Raw genomic sequence first — 21,641 nt, forward strand, 5'->3', positions numbered from 1 at the left:
CACATTCTCCAGACAGACAATGTCCCATGTAACAGGACCGTTTCAAATACTGAAATGGCTTTCTCTTAATCACTCCATAGCCAATTCTTCCCCTCAACCCTCATCCACAGACTATACTTTCTTTGCTCTTGCTGCTTCTCCTAAATGGAAAGCTTCAGGGATCCAGGTGACAAAAGGTTTCCTGCTACACTTTTTCCTCTTCACAACAACCTTACCCCAATCCTTAAATCTAAACCACAAAGCCGTAGGCCACAAGGGTTCAAGCTATTGCGTGAAACCCGCAAAAGGAAGCCAGTCTACCTGTTGGAAACTAGTTTATTTATTTTCAAACTAATGTTCTTGTTGGGACGTGGGTGGCACTGTGGGTTAAACCACAGAGCCTAGGACTTACCGATCAGAAGGTCGGCGTTTCGAATCCCCGCAACGGGGTGAGCTCCCATTGCTCGGTCCCTGCTCCTGCCAACCTAGCAGTTCGAAAGCACGTCAAAGTGCAAGTAGATAAATAGGTACCGCTCCGGCGGGAAGGTAAACAGTGTTTCCGTGCGCTGCTCTGGTTTCACCAGAAGCGGCTTAGTCATGCTGGCCACATGACCTGGAAGCTGTACGCTGGCTCCCTCGGCCAATAAAGCGAGATGAGCGCCGCAACCCCAGAGTCGGTCACGACTGGACCTAATGGTCAGGGGTCCCTTTACCTTTAATGTTCTTGTTGAAATACCTTGTGACACAAGAGTTTGTTTCCCTTAAAATTTAGGAACTTTCCTGCAGAAGGTAATTAGAATATAATTTTCTTTTCAGATTCTAATTATTTAGAAAGATACGCAATGAGCTGAGGCTTGTTGAAGTGAAGAACCATACATGCATGCATGCACATGTATTTTACCAGTATATAAACTGGCACAGAAGTACTGGGGAAATGGCCTAACGAAATACCACATAGGACCTTTCAGGGAACAGGCTTAAGCGTATCTTGCTAGTCCACGTCTCCCTGCTGCATTTCTTCAGAGGCCTAGTTTCTCAGGTAGGTTAAGCATGTGGCTGGATTCCACTGCTTCCATTATAGGTACAAACTTACCAGATAGAATGATCTGCCGTAGGGTAGAATAAACAACATGTTAGGAGAAAGATCAGGTGCAAGGGAGAGTGTCACGTTTTCTATGCACAGGAAACCGTTTGTCTGTCTCATTCCCTCACCTCCAATCCAGGTGCACAACTTCATCTACCATTTGTGAGAACTAGGGACTGAGGGAGAGGGTTTTGCAAGAGAAAATGGCAAAACTGCATTCTTCTGTCTATCTTTTCCTACCCCCTTCCACCTTTTTTGGTGCAAATATAAGGAACAAAAGGGGAACATGAAGGATCCATTTCCTCAAACACTCCTTTTCTACTCAGAATGCCATATATCTGGCAAAGAATTATTTTTGCTTTTATCCATCTGGCAAAACATGCCCCTTTCTTCCCCTGACTCAAATTGGCCGACTTGTACGATTGGTTGCCAGTCAGGGCCTTGATGCCTTGACCTTCCGTAATTCTGTCCTGAACATTTGGTTAACTGTCTGCTTTGAATGCATACTATAAAAAAGATGAAGCATATGGGATAACAGCACCTCTACACCGCAGACTCAAAAGCATAAACAACAGTATTGCAGATGACCCAAAGAACATGAAGATGAGAGTACAAATCAGTACAGAATCATTTTGTTTTGAGACTCCTTAGACCTGTTGCAAGCTATCAAGGATCCATTTCTCGCAGAACATGATCTTCCGACTTTTCACCAACACAATCAGGAGGCCACTTCATAACATAACACTCTTCTAGAATTTCATAATTCGCTGACCGTTGTATCGCTTTGATTGAGTATTCATATCCAGCTAACAGATTTCTCTGTTAGCTGCACAGGCGTGGGAGGAATTCTAAACAGAGATTCTGGATGCTCACATAGAACTGAGGTGGAAAAATAGCATTTCTCCTACAATAGGCTACTTTTAATTTATGACAAAGCTGTTACTCAGTTCAAGAAAGAGCACACTGCATCCGATTAACACAAGATCATTTCAGCCCTTCTCGTGATGGATGATGGGCTACACTCACTGTACATTGTTGGTCTGTTACTAAAACTGTCGCATTGATTTTGATATAAAGCACCCTTCATAAGGAACATTTGTCATCTCATTTTCATGCTTCCTACATTTCTTATTTTAAAAAGCCCTTGCATCTGCACGCCCTGTTCTTTTTACATTCCCTTACTCTGATTCTACAGACATGTGATGCAGAATGTAGCTACTGACCTTTCCTCTCGTGATCGTAATTTTGATACAAAAGCAACTATCTCGCATACCCAATATACAAGGAAGACCGCGGAGGACTCGAAGCAGACTGATGTTATTAAGAGGTAAGGTTGCCATGGGAACAACATACTTGAACAGAGCTCCACTCCAGACATAGGGAACCTTTGGCCCTCAAGATACTGAACTACAGCTCCCATCAGCCCTGCCCTGCATGGCCCATGGTCAAGCCTGTTGGAAGTTTCATTTTTATTTATTTTATACTCTATATCACTTGTCTGAGGTTTTTTTTTTTTTTACCAAGTTGTATTCCAGTAACATCAGGAGGACCAGCAGATCCGTACTCCTGCTCTCTATTCATGCTCACAGTGGTAGTGGCCAAACACTCACCAGACACATGTAAATATGCATTCTTGATACTCTATGTTTGCAGTGGTGACTGCTGTTATAATGGAATACAAGAATGCCAAAAATGTGTCCTCGTTTCAATGATCCTTCCAAAGCAAACAAAAAACCCAAAACTTAGCAACCCAAAACAACTAAGACTGAAACCTCGTAATCTGGGGAACCGGGTTCGCGTCTCCACTCCTCCACATGCAGCTGCTGGGTGACCTTGGTCTAGTCACACTTCTCTGAAGTCTCTCGGCCTCACTCACCTCACAGAGTGTTTGTTGTGGGGGAGGAAGGGAAAGGAGTTTGTTAGCCGCTTTGAGACTCCTTTGGGTAGTGATAAAGTGGGAGATCAAATCCAAACTCCTCCTCCTCTTCTTCTTTCTCCTCCTCCTCCTCCTCTCTCTCTCTCTCTCTCTCACACACACACACAACCCCCTGAAGTTTTGCTTCAGGACTCTGGACCTTTATTCTTAAAAAGAAGGTAAGCAACAGCTGTGTATGAATGATCACAATAGTAATGGAACACACACAAGCCAAAGTTGTACAAAAAAAAAGTAAAGAAAAAGAAGCAAGATAAAAGTAACATAAACAGAAAACACCACCCAGTGCTGACTGGTGTGAATGAAGCAACCATCAAAATGAATGGAAGCAGCTCACATTCAGGTGTGAGTCACCAGGAAGTATACCTGCATATCTTAATATTTCAATCAATACATGAATATATCAACAGCTCTGGCTCAACAGCTGAACATTTATTTGACCATCTTACTAGGTCATGTTCCAAAACTGTGTGATACGCTACCATGCTGGTCAAAGATAGCCCTAGATTATTTTAACACTTCACTGTGTCTGCAGCATAGCAGCCCTCTGAACCTCACCTAGTTGCCTAACACAGGCAGATTTCCTTCAGAATGGAGAGGTTTGATCTTGCAGTCCATGAGACTCAAGAGTCTCCTCCAGCACCATAATTGAAAAGCATCAATTCTACTTTATGGTCAGCCTTCTTTATGGTCCAGGTCTCACTTCCATACATCACTACTGGGAAAACCATAGCTTTAACTATACGGACCTTTGTTGGCAAGGTGATATCTCTGCTTTTTAAGATGCTGTCTAGGTTTGTCATTGCTTTTCTCCCAAGAAGCAGGCGTCATTTAATTTCGTGACTGCTGTCACCATCTGCAGTGATCATGGAGCCCAAGAAAGTAAAATCTCTCACTGCCTCCAATTCTTCCCCTTATATTTGCCAGGAGGTGATGGGACTAGTGGCCATGATACTCGTTTTTTTGATGTTGAGCTTCAGACCATATTTTGTGCTCTCCTCTTTCATCCTCATTAAAAGGTTCTTTAATTCCTCCTCACTTTTGCCATCAAGGTTGTGTCATCTGCATATCTGAGGTTGTTGATATTTCTTCCACGGCACCTTAGGGTATCTTGAATGATAGTCGGGGTGCCACGGGAGCACTGGCCTCTGTCCCTCTTTCCTTCCCTTCCTCCTCTGATGCCCTCTTGCATTTCTGCCTCCCAAAGGCTCGCACAGCTGTTTGTTGCAGCTGCCCTGGCTACAAGCTCTCCTGCTGAAGGGTTCCTCTGGGGCTGGCCAGAGGGTGCTTCCCAGGCCCCTGTAGGGAAGTGTGAGGAGGCACCTCTCTTTGGGGCAAAGGAGGCAGCTCAGTGACCAGGGGCAGCAGCTTCAGCTGCCTAGAGGACTCCCAAGGAGGCGGGGAGAGGAGGCCGAGGGAAGACTCCATAAGGGAGGGTGTTTGAAAAGGGGTGAGGGGCTGCCAGCTCTGCAGGCAAGGGATGATATAACTGGGCTCCTGAGCCCCACAGGGAAGCCGCAGAAAGAATGTAGTTGTTCAAGGGAGCCGTGGACCCCAAAAGGTTGAAAAACCTCTGCTCTAACAAATCACCATGAGTACCAACAAACAGAACCTGGAATGATGGTGAATTGGCCAAAGTGCAAAGAACCACGCTCAGGCTGTTGGGGCAGACAGCGCCCTTCGTTTGCATCCAACTAATGTTCCCTAAGTGCCCAACTTTACTTTCTTATTAAAAACTGGTTGACTGGGGAGAATAAATGGGTCGCTCTTACTTGAGGTGGGAGGAAAGTACATCTCTTGTTGCATCCTCACTCTTGTCCTGCCTGTCCTAAGTGGCAGGTATTTTTATTTATTGCGCTTGAACAGCAGCATATCACTTGCTTTGAAGTCCAGGCATAATTACTGACATTTTTAATCTAGCCATTTGATGCTATTTTTCATGGTAGTCTTAATCATAAGAGAGCCAACTGCTGTCATTCCGTGAGGCAGCTAAATTAAGCCACAGCTATCAATTCTTGGCACCGGTGCTGGAACTTCAGCGGCAACAAAGACAATCTGCCCTTGTACACAGTATTTTATCGCATGATGCTGTTTGTTCCACTCCTCTCTCTCGCTCCCACCCCCAGCCCACCCCCATTGCCAGCAAGCCAGTGGTTAAAGTCTCTTGAGCACAATCGCAATTGGAATTTATTGTTGCAAATGTATTCCCAGTCAGCAAATAACAGTAAAGTCTGAAGCTGTTAATGGCCTTTCTCTCCAAAACGAAGTCACAGACATGATCTTCCCCTGAATTTTTAAGCCAAACTATTTCACCCACGGTGCTATCATCTTATGCTAAATGTTTGCAATTATCAAAGGGAACGGAGCCTACTGAAACCTTGTCACACAGGACCTTGGTCTCTTGGTCCCACCATTTCTCTAAGACAAGCTGTCAGGTATCTTACTCCTGTTCTTTTCAAAAAGAGTACTTGAGATGCCCACATGAAGAACCTGACCACATTGGTCAGAGGTCACTCCTGCAAAAGAGAGGGGAAGGGCTAGGTTTTGGAGTCATCGGGCTGTGTTTTGTTTCAGTATTTCTGTTGGACCTTCTTGCCCACTTCCTAATATAGTCTTAATACAGTCTCATCATTGGCTTAGTGGAGCTACAGTGTGTTTGCCAGTCTCAGGATTTGGGAATCCCCATGTACCTAAATAGCTATGGGTTCCATGTTATTGGAAGCCCAAAACCAGAGTCAGTAAAGCCAGGAATATGCTCTATAGGGAGAATCAGAGGCCTATACATGGCATAAATTGCAAGGCTGAAGCCACAAGGGGTGTTAAGTCTGGGATACCAGGATTTAACAATTAATCATGCCTGCCCATTCCCCACTCCCCTTGTTTATGGGGTTGTGAGTCACAAAAAGTGTGGTGGTGGCAGTAACCACCAGATAGTAAGACTCACTGGCAACACTGCAGGGCTGTCGTGTTGCAGTTGGACAAGGAAAGCGGTGCGAGTGTCTTCCTCTTCGCCACAAACACGAGGTCTCTTAAAACATTTGTACTTTTCTGCACTGTGTCTACAACATACTGTTGTGTGACTGTGAAGAAGAGGCATTCTTGCCTCTATATGCCACTCTTAAGTCAAGCACTGGTAAGAAACCCAGGCCTGCACACAGTTTACCCGATGGCTCAAAAATGTAAGGGGAAATAGTCTAGTTTTCTTTTAAATCCCCTTTGCCGGGTTGGCACTGACCCAATGACAGGGGCTTCTGGATGCTGGTGCCTCCTTTTATGGAAAAGCCTTCCTACTGAGGTGCGTCTCCCTCTCAATAACATTCAGGAGGAATCTAAAAACATTTATTTGTGCAGATGGTTAAGGTACTGTTCCCACAATCTTTAAAATATTAGCATTGAGGGTATGTTACCATTTCAAAATAGTTTTAAAGTTTTAAAGTGTGTGTGTGTGTGTTTGTTTGTTTGTTTGTGTGTGTGTGTGTGTGTATACAGTTTATGCACTGTGTGAAGTACTTTTGAGGGGCAACCAGCTTCCTGCCCTTGTGTCCTCATTCGTACATAACGGCACCACATTGCTTTTCAGCTCCTCATTCACCAGGGCTTGAAGTCATTACCTGATGGCCTTGTTTAATAGTATCTACTATCTGATAGCACAAGGAGTTGCTGCTCTTCTCACACCCCACTGCAGCCTTTGATAATCAGATATGGCTTTGAGCAAGCGAAGCAGGCCCAAGCACAGCTTCCCTATGGCAAGAATTCAGGTGCTTCATCGGACTGGTTGGCCACAGAAATTCTGAGGGTGAGCTGCTCTAGTCTGTCACAACTATTCTTTTCTGCTCCTCTGCACATCCAAAATTCCCCAACCCCTTCTTAGCCATTATCTCAAATACCTTGCAATTTGAGTTGCTTTCCTCACCAAGTCCTTTCCCAACTTTGGCAAGGGAAGGGCATTTGAAAAATACTTACCTGCCAATGAATGGGCCTCTGCCTCTCCTTATATCTCAGTATCACACATGCAAATGCACGCGCGCGCGCACACACACATACACAATAGTCACATATTTATTTCACAAATTAATAAAATAATTGCATTAGAAATATAACTTGGGCACCGAAGTGCAAGTTGGCAAACGATGAGCCCACAGAGAGTGAGCTGGCTTTAAAACTACATTTGCCATATATTAAGCATGTTTCCACTAGCAGTTCTTAATTTGCTGCTCCACACCCATAGCTAGACCATACTGGTTTGATTTCAAAACTAGAGTCATTCTAGCAGTGAGATGCCCTCCCTGTCCTCAGGTTATGCCAACTAGAATCTTGTGGCCCTGTCTGCTGGTGCCAGGAAAGTACATGTTCTGTGCCTGGGTACACTTCTCCAATGAAGAATTCTTAGCACCCTTGCAAAATGAGGATAATCTTTGTGGCAAGTTACAGGAGTTGACCTACTTTCAAAGTAGTTTACATTTGTACAGTAGGCATGAGTCGTCTTTCGAAAATACAGTTTTGCAGTATTGACAGCTATGGTTGACGTTTTATGGGGAAGCATGCAATCAAAACATGACTCATCTAATGGTGAAAGCTGAAAGATAAATGACCATTAACTTTCTATGGACCTTAAAGTACAAGATACATGAACCAAATCTGGGCAGAGGTGTGGATCACTCCTGACTTCAGTTCGCATTTGAAGGATATAGTGGCATTGCAGCACCATGGTCAGAATGGTACAACGGCACAAAGGTTAGTTGTGGACCTAGGCAATGTGGGGGTGCCCACACAATGATACATTAAGATGTAGGACAACAATTCTGAGATTAAATCAGGCTTCACCTTTATCGACTACAGAAGGTTTTGGCATGTGCTGAGAAATCAACCAACCCAATTGCTGACTGGTGATTGGTAGGCATTGACCAAGGTTAAGGGTCACCCTACGATGTACATCATATCTACACAACCCCAATGATCACGGACCCACCAGGCCTGAGCTGGCCACCTGGACATGCAGCACCCCCTCAGGCTCCTTTACAGTGATGCTCCATAACAATGGAGCAAGAAACTGCACTGGTCAAGATTCAGCCATGTGGTGCCACAGTCCAATGTTAACTCTTAAATATTATTATATGTCTTTGTTTGCTCTGCCTGGACCTCCTTCCAAGGAGTTCAGAGTGGCTTACATACAATTCAAAGCTAGGCAGTTCTTAAGCCTGAGCCATTTATCAGGAGAACTACTGCTGCATATATTTTGAGATTGGGGTGGCTAACATGCAGTCCTCCAGATAGCAATAACAGATAGCTCCCATCAGCCTCTTTCAGCAACAGAGGGGGGCAGGTGTTGCTGGACTACTGTGTTATACCATTCTTGTGCCCTGGTACAAACTGAATCAAATTTGATGACAAGAGATTTGAGCTGTAGTTCAGCTGCTCTACTCTCCTTTCAAGTTAGGTTTTAGTTTGTCCCTGAAATTATATTTATGGATGCCCTCCTTCCCACTGCTTCAACTAATGAGAGCTAGAGGCCACCATGCCATATTTATTTTGGAGAAATTGTATACTGTAAGTTATGCAGAAAGAGTCCTCAGCATCTACTACCTTCAGAAACAATGGTAAAAAATGATATTGGAAAGGAGGGGTGTGTGCATGCGTGCATGTACTTGAATGTAGTGAGATCCTAAAAGCAAATTGGATATCTGCCTTCTACCCTACCACACATTTTATGGCCAAACTGTTTATTTTGGAAGAGGAGAGGAAGAGGGTAGGAGAGAGAAATCCTGCATCTTTAGCCTAGTTAAAAGTGCTCAATATATAATCCAGCAGAGTCCCTATTTTGAAACAAAGAAAGTAAACACCGAGAGAGAGCTATAACAGTTGTAAATGGATTGTGTATTGAATGGCTGCCAGAAAATCCCAACTTGTTTGTTTTTAGAGGCCCCTTGTTACATAAGAAACCACTTGGTAAAAGTTACGGCAACCTTGATTCAACCAATGAAGAAGAACTACGCATACGTGCCAAGCAATCTGCATCCACACAGCAGCCAAACTGGGGAGGACAACAACCTCCCCTCTCAGTGAAAGTGTTCTGAAAATACTATCAGTAAGAGAAGTAACCTTGATTTGTATAATGTATTAAGTGAGAGTTCACTAAGATATGCTGAATGTGCCTATTTATTGTGTGCATGGGGGGTGGGCGCTGTATTTTTTTGGGAATCCATATCTATAGAAAATGGCTCCACATTAGCGTCTACCCCAAACATACCTAAGGACCAATTCACACACTGAGGGAATAGTCATAGTCAGTGTATATAATATACAGTGGTACCTCAGGTTAAGTACTTAATTCATTCCGGAGGTCTGTTCTTAACGCGAAATTGTTCTTTACCTGAAGCACCACTTTAGCTAATGGGCCTCCTGCTGCTGCCACTGCTGCACGATTTCTGTTCTTATCCTGAAGCAAAGTTCTTAACCCGAGGTACTATTTCTGGGTTAGCAGAGTCTGTAACCTGAAGCATATGTAACCTGAAGCATATGTAACCTGAGGTACCACTGTACATTCATGTTAGCAGGGATGCAAAGCAGCAGCTGAATGCATATGCTAGTAAGTCCCACATCGAGACTCACCTGAGCCACAGACAAACTTTGCTACCTGGCCTCAGGCCAGTGTCTGCAAGATAAGGATAACACTACACTGGTACCTTGGGTTACAGATGCTTCAGGTTACAAACGCTTCAGGTTACAGACTCCGCTAACCCAGAAATAGTACCTCAGGTTAAGAACTTTGCTTCAGGATGAGAACAGAAATCGTGCTCTTGCGGCGCGGCAGCAGCAGGAGGCCCCATTAGCTAAAGTGGTGCTTCAGGTTAAGAACAGTTTCAGGTTAAGAACGGACCTATGGAACGAATTAAGTACTTAACCTAAGGTACCACTGTACTAATCTACTTTAAAAAGTAAAGGACCCCTGACCGTTAGGTCCAGTCGTGGACGACTCTGGGGTTGCGGGGCTCATCTCGCTTTATTGGCTGAGGGAGCCAGCATTTGTCCGCAGACACTTTCCGGGTCATGTGGCCAGCATGACCACCTTACAGGCCTATTTTAAGAATGACTGAGGTAATGGTTAGGAACGACACTCAAAAGTGCCAATACCAAGGATGCTAAAACTCCAGTCATTTCACACAATTATTTTGTTGTTGCACGACACACTGTTTATCAACTTGGCTGACCTAGACAAAGGACTTAAAGTATTAGGCAATATTCTGAAGATCAGCCTTTGCCCTCTGTGACACTTGTGCAACTGCAGTAGTATTACAGTCTGAGTAATATCACTGTGTAGTAGTTTAGCCTTTGTTCTACAGGTACCCTATGAAGATATTGCCTTTGGGCTTGCCCAACAGTCTGTGCGCACATGTGTAGCAGTAAGGTCTACCTAAGATAAATATTGAGGATGTCAGAAATGACTCACATTACAGCCTAAATCCTTTCCTGTATGCACAGCACTCGTGGTGTATGAAAAATAACCACCTTGTCTTGGAAAAGACATATAACTCTGGAAAGGCAAAAAACCAAACCAAACAAAAATAGAGAGCTATGAGATAACACTCTTAGCAACTGAATTCAATCCACTCCTGTATAGGAGTGCTTGAAACAACAACAAAAGTTGTCTGAACTTCCCCCCAAAAGTTTGGGTTGGGACAGCATCAACCTAGAGAAGCATTATGTTTCTTGGGTCAGGCAAATGCAGTTTTAAGGTTCCCTGCCTTGCTCCCACATCAACAGTACTATCAGCAATCACACCAATGCCAGCTTCTTCTCACTTGCTTCCCTGAGATGCAGGGGGCAGTTTAATGCAAAACTGGTTGCTTATATCTCACCCGCTGCTCTTGCAGGAACAACAATGCCCCTTTACCCACCTGAATTCATGCCTGATTACAGAACTGAAGCAGCCCTGGTCACCTTGATGGATGATCTTTATTGAGAGAGGGATGGGGGAGAGCAACTCTGCTAATTCTCTCAACAGCATTCAGGACCATGATATCCTTCTGGAGTGGCTCAGTGGGCTTGGAGTCTAAGGCATGGTGAGACAGTCATTCTGCTTCTACCTACAGGGCTGTCTCCAGAAAGCAGAGTTGGATGGCTGCTCCTTAACACCACTGACGTTCTGCTGTAGGGTTGCCCATAATTCTTTCTTGTACCCATTGTTATTTTAACATATTTTATGAAACTTACATAAATGACTGCCAACTATTAAGACCTTTGGGGGGGAGAGGCCTTCTTGAGTATGCAGCAGTTGGCCAGTTTTTGATATGCAGCAACACAAGACAGGGCCTTCACAACAGTGGCCCCACCATTATGGAGCTCCCTCCCTTCCTGAATTTTTTATGTCAGCCAAGAATGCATTTGTGTGCCCAGGCCTTTCTTATCTTGCTGGTTTTAGCTGATTTTGTATTTCAGGATGTGTATGAAAATGTTATTGTGTATTGTGAACTTGAAATTTTATTGTGACCTGCTGAGGCAGGAAAGAACAGGTTAAGTAATACTTTTTAGAAGTAAAATGATAATTAAATGAAGACACAATTAACTTGGCAACATTAGTGCAGACTGAGGCAGAGAGTATGAAGGCCTTTGGTCTAGGGCAAATAACTTAATAATGTGGGAGCAGGGATGATTAAAAAAGACTCCTCCTTTTGTTTGTCCTGAATCTTCTACCTTTCAGCTTAATTGTATGACTCCTGGTTCCATTGTTATGACAAAATAATAATAATAATCAAGACTTTTACTTTTGGACAGTCATGCCAGCAAAACACACACCCATTCATTCCCCAGAGCTCAAATTTCAACTTCCTCCATTATCAAACTACAACAGTAGATGGTGGTGCCAGAAGTCTATCTATGCAAACAAGGCAGTGAGTAAAAGTACTTGGAAGTTCTTTTAATGTACATTTCATTCATTAGAATAAAATCTTTCATCATGTTTTCCTCAATTAAGTGCTTAAAACATTTTACAAAGGGGGGAAAAAACACCTAGAAGCAAGCGTACAAGCAAGCAAGCAAGAGCGCCATTCTGGTTTGTAAGGGGAGAGGAAAACACAATAAAGTTAAACAACAGAAGGTTTTCTAAGTCACAGTGGAGTACTTCTGCACAGCACAGACATCTGGGAAGCATATGTACAGGAAGCAAGCTCAGTCTTATACAACTCTAAGTTACTGGAATTACTAAGCAAGGAAACATCGTATTACCCTGTGCTTAAAATGTCATATATAGCTAAAACTCTCGGAGGGGAAAAAGAGTTGACAAATTCAATCTTGATAATCCAAGCGTCAAGACAGACGTTCATTGGAGAGTATTCCTGGGACCCCGAGCTGTTTTGGACTCTCAGCTAATCAAGACTGTAGAATTTCAAAACAGAGTTTCCTGTTTCACTATCTACAAATGACGTCTGTGCTGGTGACTCAGTGCAAGCTGCAGAGCACTAAATTTTCCCAGTGTAGAGTTCTAGTCTGTCATCAGAGATGTTGAATTTCCTCAGCAAGTGGTGCCTGAAGGCTATTATGCAATTTCATTATTTTAAATTAAAAGATTGCACTTGCATACACATGAGAACTGTACTTCCTATTTCTGCTATTGCTAACGTACAGCTTCTAAGTGTTGAGATTTTTTTAAAATGCACACCCCTTCCCAAGAGCTAGATTAACTTACTAGATAGAAAACGTAAGACGAAATAAACAGGAGTTTCGTAATTAGTAGAAATAAGAAATCAAGTAGAGACAAGATTCAGTGAGCAATATACAGATTAAAAGTATGCTGTTAACATGATATGCCATAATCTGGCTACTTTGAGCCTCTCCAGATTTGTGACTGCAACCAGATACGATTTGGGAAAGTAGTCCAATGGCAAAGGGAACAAAATGCTAGCATGAAGATTCTGCATAGCTGTTTCATTGTTTATGTGCTGACAAAGAAGATAAAATAATACTTGTATTAAAAACAATAAATAACATAGGTTTCCTTATTATTATTTAAATTCATCATACTTTAGAGGCTCATGGCATAGTTTTGGTGTTGGTGGGCAATCACCTCGCTATGGAGGCAGCAGAGATGAACTATTAGTATTGGAAGGAAGAAAATCATGAGTTGTCAACTACCATTTTTTAAAAAGGCACTAAAAGTTGAGAATATATAGAGTGTTGCCATATACAGAAACACCCAGAGGAAATGTCTTTCTGAGAGACTAAACATGTGGACCCTCTCATTCTATTTATTCTCAATGTGACTAATTTCTTATTGTCTACCTCAGAGACAAGGATACATTGGCCATAAATCCCTGAAGTGTTTCAAAAGGCATAATTTGTTCAGAATGTTTACTTAAAAGAAAAAGTCAAACTGGGAGAAAAATAAAGAAGGAAGTTTTCTTCAGAGGTATTTTAAATATAAGCTATATTTAGAAGCTGAAAAAAATAGAGAGATTTTAATTGTAACTCTCTTATATATATATTTCACACACAATAGAAAGAGAAATTACACTCATAGTACAAGTGCCTTGAATTGCAATACTGTCCCATCCCAATAAAAGTTGTGCACCATAAGTGTTTCTATTTACAACAGCCACAGTTAAGTAAGCAATCATTAATTTGTCATATGACTGACCAAAAAACCAGACCAACACACCCTGAAGTGGGTCATCTTTCTCTTCATTCACTGAGCTTTCAGAGTGTTTCATCATCGCTCATGTCCCAGATCTGAAATAGAAAAAGGAAGAAAAATGCTATTCAGTATCTTCAGTGCTCTTTCATATCATTTATACAATTGGTAATTTCAGGTATGGCATAACATAGACAGCCTCTTTCTTACATTAAATTATGAGGCAGCAAACACCAGAACTTTTACATTATTATTATTATTATTATTATTATTATTATTATTATTATTACTACTACTACTACTATTAACTTTTTTACCCAACCATCGCCAGGGAGTTACAACAATTTACAATTAAAACTTTAAACAGGAATTAAAATACAGTACAGTCACAGGAATAGAGTGGGCCCTAAAAACACACATCTCAGGTGTAAAAGGCCACGGTAAAGTGTCTTTTCAGCATTTGTTGTAGGTTATATAGGGAAGAAGCCAGAAGTACCTCTTAGGTGGGAGAATTCCACAATTTTAGGCCTGCCACAGAGAACGTTTGCCCCTAAACTTCTGAGGGAAGCGAAACTACCAAGAGGCACTATTTTTAAAAAAGACTGGTGAAGCTACTTGCAGGCTATCCAATATGCTTGGGCATGCTATGAGAATGATACATAAACCAAGCTGAAACACAAAACAATATTTTTCTAAATTCAAGGTAAACCAGTCTGAAGATTTATTAGAAAAGAGACAGGTGGAGAATCATCCTGTCCAACACGTAAGATAAATATGCCAATTATCACAAACAATATGATAAGAATATGAAAGAAGTTAGTGTAAAAACTTTTAAAAACTTGACAGAATCTGAAACATGTATTCTTCTCTTCATATGGAAACTTATTAGATCTGTAATGTTAGTTCAAACAAGTTGCTTGGTAATTAAAGGTGTTATATTGAAAATCCTTCAAATTAGTTTTTTTATCTACAGCACATACATATCCGAAAAAGAAAGAGCTTCCCAAACTGTTCATACTGTATGAATTAATATAACTGATGAAATGCAAGTAGATATTTCACGTTCACTTTGCCTGCACATTTATTTGCCAGTTATGCCTGCTGCCGTGGATATTATGGGGGTGGGAGGCAGCGAGGCTCATAATCCATTAGGAATCCTCCCTCCAGTCTTGTTGAAAGTACGAGTTGCTAACTTTCCCTTCTAGAATGGAACTGATCCGGATGAACAATGTGCTCTCTTACAATATACTTGATTCCACTTCATCTCATGGCAACACATACCCAGCTGGAAATACTGTGTGGAAGCCAAAAAGGAATGGAAAAGAAAGATTGTATTTTTCTTGTGCTTAATATTTTAGTTCCATGCTTTGATTGTTTGCAGGCGGGGTTTTTGTTAGCTGTACACCCCCAAGCTACACTTTATACAGTATAAATATGATATATATATTTTTAAAAAAATACGGTTAAGAAAGGAAGTACAAAGAAATCAACATAACGCATACAAACCATTCTTCAAAAGCAAAAGATGTGCTCAAAAGGGAGCTTGTGCTTACTAAACCACAGTGCTACTTTACTATTAAACTACATGCATGTATCTATTGTAGAGGGAGTACTCAGGATTACGTGTGCTTCAGATTTGGTGCAAAAACTGGGCTCTCTTGGAATTTGAATGAAATTCCCTGGATGGGAATGTAATTCAGTTTTGAAGAATTGGTTTTAAAAAGCTGTATTTTGAGAGGTTGAACCTAGACAAACCTCTCGATTTAATAGACTGTTGCCTTTTCAGTTACAAGATTCTGCAGCATCAATCTAGTGCCTTCAAAATGTTTGGAACTGGAATTCCCATCAGCTCCAGCCAGAATGACTATTTGGAAGGCACTAGGTTGGGGAAGGCTTGCCCTACAGTAACCAAAGAATTTAAACTAGGTATGAAGAGACTTTGCAAATAGAACAAATACTCAAGGCTGACCTTGCAATCTGCCAACTCTGCCGTTCTCTAATGTGGACATAGCCAACATGGTGCTCCCCAGATTTTGCTGGATTATAGGTGCCATATTGGGGTTCAGTTGGTAGTTTGCAAGAGGCAGTTAAACTGATGCTGTTGCTCAAGACTATGTAACTTGCGAGGTTTCAGTTACAACAATTTGCTGTCACATTTGGCTTTTATATGATTCAGTAGAATACGAAAAGGTCAAAATATAGCAGATCATTTTGTGGGACATTCTATTCAAATTTATTGGTCCATAGTTCTAGGCCAATGGGGTTCATCATATTAGTGAGAATGTGGCAACTGTTTGGAGAGAATAAAAGGGCAGGCTAAGCGCTGTAAAAGGGTTAGCCTTTGATATATCTCTTCACCGTCTCCCAAACAACTTAAGCAGCAGCAAGATTCCAGAGAGGGGATAGGAACTGAGAAATCACTGTTGCTATAGGCAACAGATGACGCAGCAAACACCTTAAAGCTGAAATAACAGAAGGCAGAAGCTAAGAAGGATTCCAAGTGGGGGAAAAGAGTCCAGCAGCTGTCATTTTGAAGACCAGAAGTCAGTGTGTCAGTGGTTGGCAGCTGACCTCTGGTAAAGACTTCAGTAAAGCTTGTAAGGTAGTGAAGAAAACCTGATCAGAGAAAGAACTGAGGCAAAGCTAGACATAATTTCAGGAGAGATCATGAACAGGAAAATCATAAGCTCAATGTCAAATTAAGGCTAGTCTGTAAGAAAAGTACACACCCGAGCAGAATACATGAATGTTCCAGTTAGGTATTGGCTTTTAAATATTAACTTGGGAGTTTAAGTTTCAGGTTCATATTAAGCCCATGCAGGACTATGTATCTACTACCCCCGTATGTGTGAAATTATCTTGTACAACAGGAAGGAGATAAAAACAGGGCTTTACGATTTCTTTTCCTATTCATTCACAGCTAAAAACAATTCTAGGTGAAGCAAATGTTTTTCTGTGGAACAATGAAGGCTTTTCACCTGCTTCCTGCAACAAAGCTGCCTGAAAACAATTACTAACTAAAGCAGAAGTGGAAAAACATATATCAAGAGTAAGAAAACTTTAGCAATTCAGTACAAAGAATTAAATGTAAGGTTGAGGGCAAGTGTATATTACAAAATTATTTATTAATATAGAATAAATCTATAATAAGGATTTTCTTCTCTTCATGCATTACATGTTCCTAAAACATTGTGTATAGGAACTTCTGAAGTAAGATGATAAGGAGTGCACTGCAGGGTCTGATGAAGGTCCACAGAATTCTGCATCTCCAACCACAGCCGGCTCAAGGCCGCTCACTGTCCAGGCTGTAGGGGTAAAAATGACTACACTGAATATATAAATAAGGAATGAAATGATAAGAGAAAGGGTGTGTTAGGTTGTTACCAGGTGAACTAATTGCCTAGAGTAGCATTCATATTAAAGGCAATGTCAGAACAGACTTCATGAAAATTCTGCAGGTTTTTAACAGCACAGCAGCTAACAAGATGATTGTGCCTTTCCTCAACTTGGTAAGTTTACTCCCAAGTTTACAAATGTCCTCACTCCAAATTCAACATTTGTTCCCTTTATTTCGTATCTTCCCTTCTTTCCCCTTATTTTAAAAGATTCTTTCATTTGGAATTTTTGCAGCTAAATATGCAGACCTTGTTTCTCCACATTCAAAATACCCTGTGGGGAGCTGGCGGAGCAGTTTGACTTCACCTTCCCGACCGAGCCATACTCCACTGCCTCTCGAGGCAGAAGGATGCCAGCAATACTTTGGTGAATATAGAATGTTAAGCCAAACCATGGGAAAGTGTGAACGCATAAGTATGTGAATACTCACAGTCAGAGGCGCTAACTACTGAAAAAGATTGTGGGGCCCCAACATGACATCCTGACCCCATGTGCGCAACATCACAAGGAGCCAGGGGGAGGAATCCAACGTGGCGGCCTCCATCGTCCCCCCCCCCCACTGCCATGCAAGGAAAGGACGAGGAAGTTGCCCCAGCCAGTGGTGGTGAGATGTCAGTCACCGAAGCAGGGCCATGCCCTCTTCTGCCCTGGGAACAATGGGGGGCAGCCACCTCAAAAAACATTGGGGGTCCCAAAGTGCCTCAGCCCCTAGGAGTTGACACCCATGCTCGCAGTAAAAGCAGCAGGTGCTTCTCTGCTCACCAGTCCTCCTGCTGCTGCTATGCTACTCTGAGTGAAGTCGTGGTGTGGCTTAGTGTTAATCCCACTTTACTGTGATTGCTTGTGCATTCATATTTAGCCTTGGTTTGGCTTAGTGTTATGTGCAAACCAGGCCATCATCTGCTGGGTTTTAATTATTACCTGGATGCCAATTACATATATCCAATTGTATCTTTATTCTCCCACCACTTTCTCTCTTGATTACAATCTTTTTAATTTAACAACTACAACACAAAATCAACTTTTCTTTTATTGAAGTGCATCTGTCACTTACAGCATGTTGCTATGTGCACTTTGCACATAAAATCATAGAACGGAAGGGACCATGAGGATCATCTAGTTCAACCACTTGCAATACTGGAATCTTTCACTCAATGCCGAGCTCGAACCCACAACCCTGAAATTAAGAGTCTCATGTTCTACCGACTGAGCTATCCCTCAGGAGTATAAATGATTTGTCTCATTTATACATATACAGTGGTACCTCGGGTTACATACGCTTCAGGTTACATACGCTGCAGGTTACAGACTCCGCTAACCCAAAAATAGTACCTCGGGTTAAGAACTTTGCTTCAGGATGAGAACAGAAATCGTGCTCCGGCGGCGCAGCAGCAGCAGGAGGCCCCATTAGCTAAAGTGGTGCTTCAGGTTAAGAACAGTTTCAGGTTAAGAACAGACCTCCAGAACGAGTTAAGTTCTTAACCCGAGGTACCACTGTATACTCAGTCATGACACTCTTATTTATGTAATAAAGGCTGCCTTTACGGCTCTCCACTGTTCACTTAACAGTATCAATGCTAATTCTATGTTCAAGACACATTTGCTAGCAAGATGATTCAACTGATGCTTATTCAAGCAGAAAACATTCCTGCTAGATAGAAGTCCACTCCTGAACATTATATTTTTTTTTTTTAAAAAGAAAAGAATGAATGACATATTAAAGGTTTCATACCTTCCTTTTGTATATGAAATGCTACATGTCTGTTGATGATGAACTATATTGTGCTCTCCATAAGCAATATCTGCATAATTCTAATCTATCCACCATTTTAAAATTGAATTAAACCTGAAATGTTTTCCTTTAGAGAGAAGTGAACAAAGCTTAAAGATTTCCTTGAGTGTCAAGTAATATTTAGATGTATTTATGAGAAAACTGTAAATGTTGCAAACTATTTTCCCACAAAAGAAAACTCATCCTAAAACAAGGGAGGTGTCCAGTGCTGGTTATTGTGATTTCAAGAGGAACTCATGCACAGTACAATTCTAAAGACCTGAGAGGAGGAGATAAAGGCGTTGGTATCTAAAGAATTTGACGTTTCCTCTCTTCAGCTCACCGAAGCAGAATTCAGCAACATGTGCTATAACATATGCTATAGAGCAGTCAGAACTGCAGAGTATGCTGCAGATGTGAGTCAGTACCTTAAAGGCTTCCAATTGCTTACAAGCCAAACAGCTTGTTTTGGCTCTCAACACTGTCTCCCCTTATGGGACCTACTTTGATCTTTTTAAGCTATTATACAAATGCAATTACATTCATTTTATGGGATCAACAGGGACTAGAGAAAGAGCACACTAATCCCAGTGTGAGTGATGGTGTGAGAAGCTACTTTTTGTAATATGAATCGAGGGCTGCAAATATCTTTAGCGCATTCCCAAAATGAGACTGTGCCGCAAAGCTGCAAAATGAATTCTCTCCATAAAGCATCTTAATACAGCCAGCAGATATATAGTACAAGTAAGATTCCTGGCCCCTTCTTTCATAAATGCCCTCAATTCTTTCTTAAATTTACTCCAAACTGTTACAAAAATATGGAACCTAATGTTCAGAATAATGTGCTCTTATGACTGTTAAATATATCTCTTGACTAAGAGTTGAAATTATTAGTTTATTTATCTGAACACAACCCCCCAAAAGTCAGGCAACAGAAGATAATGAAGACAATGTGATTTATATGAGTGCACATTAGAAGGCATGGCTGTGGTTTATGCATAGTGCTACTCATTGGAAGGCTAACAGCACAACATTCACCTTTTAATAATGCTGCATAATTGCCATTTTGAATAACTAAGGTTTTGAAAACAACTTTCTATATATTTTTTACATACTACCATTTAATGCTTAAGGACATGGCACCCTGTTGCACAACTCTGAAGGCCAACAATGGCTGGAGGCCGGCAGGTTCCTCCTCACTGCCACTCTTAAAGCAGATATCATCAGCCTCTTCAGACCCAGAACCCTCTTTTCATCCAAACATGTGTTTGGAGATCATATATTTACCATATACAGTATTTGCATGGTGGTAGCGCTCCTTTTGCAACCCACCTTTGATCAGGGTTTGAGCCACTGCTGAAGACCAGCTGAAGACCAGAACTCTAAAGCAGTCAGGGATCATCTCCAGCCCACTCTTCAGCTCCAAGCAAAGAAGACGGACAAGGGAAACCTGTCTGTTGTGCTGCAATTTGAAGCTGCTGTCTAAAGAGCTGTGCCACCTGGAAGAAAAACCTCCTGCCGTCCTCGGAAGCTTGGAGCCAAGGAGACACTGCTGCTTCTACCAACCAATTCAATCCACTAATGGGGTCTGAAGTGAAAGTAAGTGAGCGGGAAGGATATTGGGAGTAGTGGTAGGTGACTCAATGCAAATATCAACCCAGTGTGCAGAAACCTGTGAATTATTATTGATGATGATGGTGAATAATTGCTCACTTCCTAAGTCTGTCTTTCAAAGTAGTGAGGCCTTGAGTGGTTGTCCTTAATTTGAGGGTACCAAATGGAATAACAGGCAGCAATAATGGATGCTCTGTCTTGGATGGCACCATGATTCAAGACCCAATTTCTAAATTCATACCTATTAAAGGATAAATATTGATATTTGGAATTATAAGCCCTAGGTTTATGTTGACACTTTTGTGCCCAATCTCCTATCCTTAGTTGCTCCAAATAGCAGAGCTAGGTGAGAATATGGTCCCTCAAAGGCATTTAGTCTATGCCAGTATCCAAGATAAGCTGGATCAATTCTGGCTGCTATTGAGGGGATATCCAACTGAGCACTAAGATGAGCTGAGTCCCAGGAGGAAGCCCCCCATAAATTAATTCTGTAGAACTTCTAGTTCAGATTTGACACCACTTTCCCAAATTTCAGCACCGTAAAGCATTTGTGCAATATTCTTTGACACATAGATCTTAAGGGCAGGATTTATTAGCTGTTCCTTCTCAACTGGAAAAACCTCTATAACTGCCTAGTAGAATGGGCAAGCATGCATTATTAGTGTCAGTCGAATTAGGAGTTGAAAATGTTCTGGACTGGGTTAATAAGGAGTAAATTCCTGCTCATCATGAAGGCTACCAGGGCCAATAACTCCTAAGCCCTTTACCCTAACTGGGGTTGCTAGAGGGGGATTTCTAAGCCCAACAACTAAGAAGTGAATGAGGCAGTGAAGTGGTCCAAAGATGCCCAGCTGGGGGGAAGGGGAAGATAGGGGTGTATGTTGGGGGGAGAAGGTGCTTATCTTCTGTTTCCCCCCTCTAATGCATGTCTGTAGGAGAAGTGTAAATTATCATCATTATTATTTTGTTTTGTTTTGTTTTGCTCCATGTCATGAGCTTTTTCAGGAAGAAATTGTGAATGTGTTGGATTTAAATACAGGGAGACAAGATTGTACTGTACAGCTATAATGCAAGGCCTTGGGCTGGCAAATTCCTCAGTCCAAAGTAAACAGGCTACAAGAACAGCTCTGATCATCTCTTTCTTTACTTTGGCACCATTTAACTCACTTCCCTAAATATAGATCTTGTTTTGTGTAAATTGGCCAGTTCTTGCTACACTGTCCATTAAAAAGATATACTC

General features: G+C 41.7%; 1 protein-coding gene and 1 long non-coding RNA gene across 5 annotated transcripts in view; one reads left to right on the top strand and one right to left on the bottom strand.

Annotated features, from left to right (window-relative positions):
- ATG7 (autophagy related 7) overlaps positions 1-21,641 on the bottom strand; it is a 152,844-nt gene that overhangs the window by 48,026 nt on the left and 83,177 nt on the right. Inside the window, exons 18-19 of one of the 2 annotated variants that reach the window (XM_083603355.1) lie at positions 13,648-13,718; positions 11,896-12,931 (exon numbers count right to left, since the gene is read on the bottom strand). In XM_083603355.1, coding sequence (XP_083459481.1) covers positions 13,686-13,718 — 33 coding nt within the window. In that variant the 3' untranslated portion in view covers positions 11,896-12,931; positions 13,648-13,685. Of the gene's footprint in view, positions 1-11,895; positions 12,932-13,647; positions 13,719-21,641 lie in introns of those variants that run through there. The other variant, XM_083603356.1, reaches the window with a different exon arrangement.
- Positions 16,059-21,641, top strand: part of LOC310757866 — a 44,486-nt gene continuing 38,903 nt past the window's right edge. The window contains exons 1-3 of one of the 3 annotated variants that reach the window (XR_014545514.1): positions 16,059-16,196; positions 16,541-16,669; positions 16,820-17,131. This is a non-coding gene — a long non-coding RNA (uncharacterized lncRNA). Of the gene's footprint in view, positions 16,197-16,540; positions 16,772-16,819; positions 17,132-21,641 lie in introns of those variants that run through there. The other 2 variants (XR_014545513.1, XR_014545515.1) reach the window with 2 other exon arrangements.

This window comes from Podarcis filfolensis (genome assembly GCF_964270895.1).
Source record: "Podarcis filfolensis genome assembly, chromosome: 2".
Taxonomy (NCBI): domain Eukaryota; kingdom Metazoa; phylum Chordata; class Lepidosauria; order Squamata; family Lacertidae; genus Podarcis; species Podarcis filfolensis.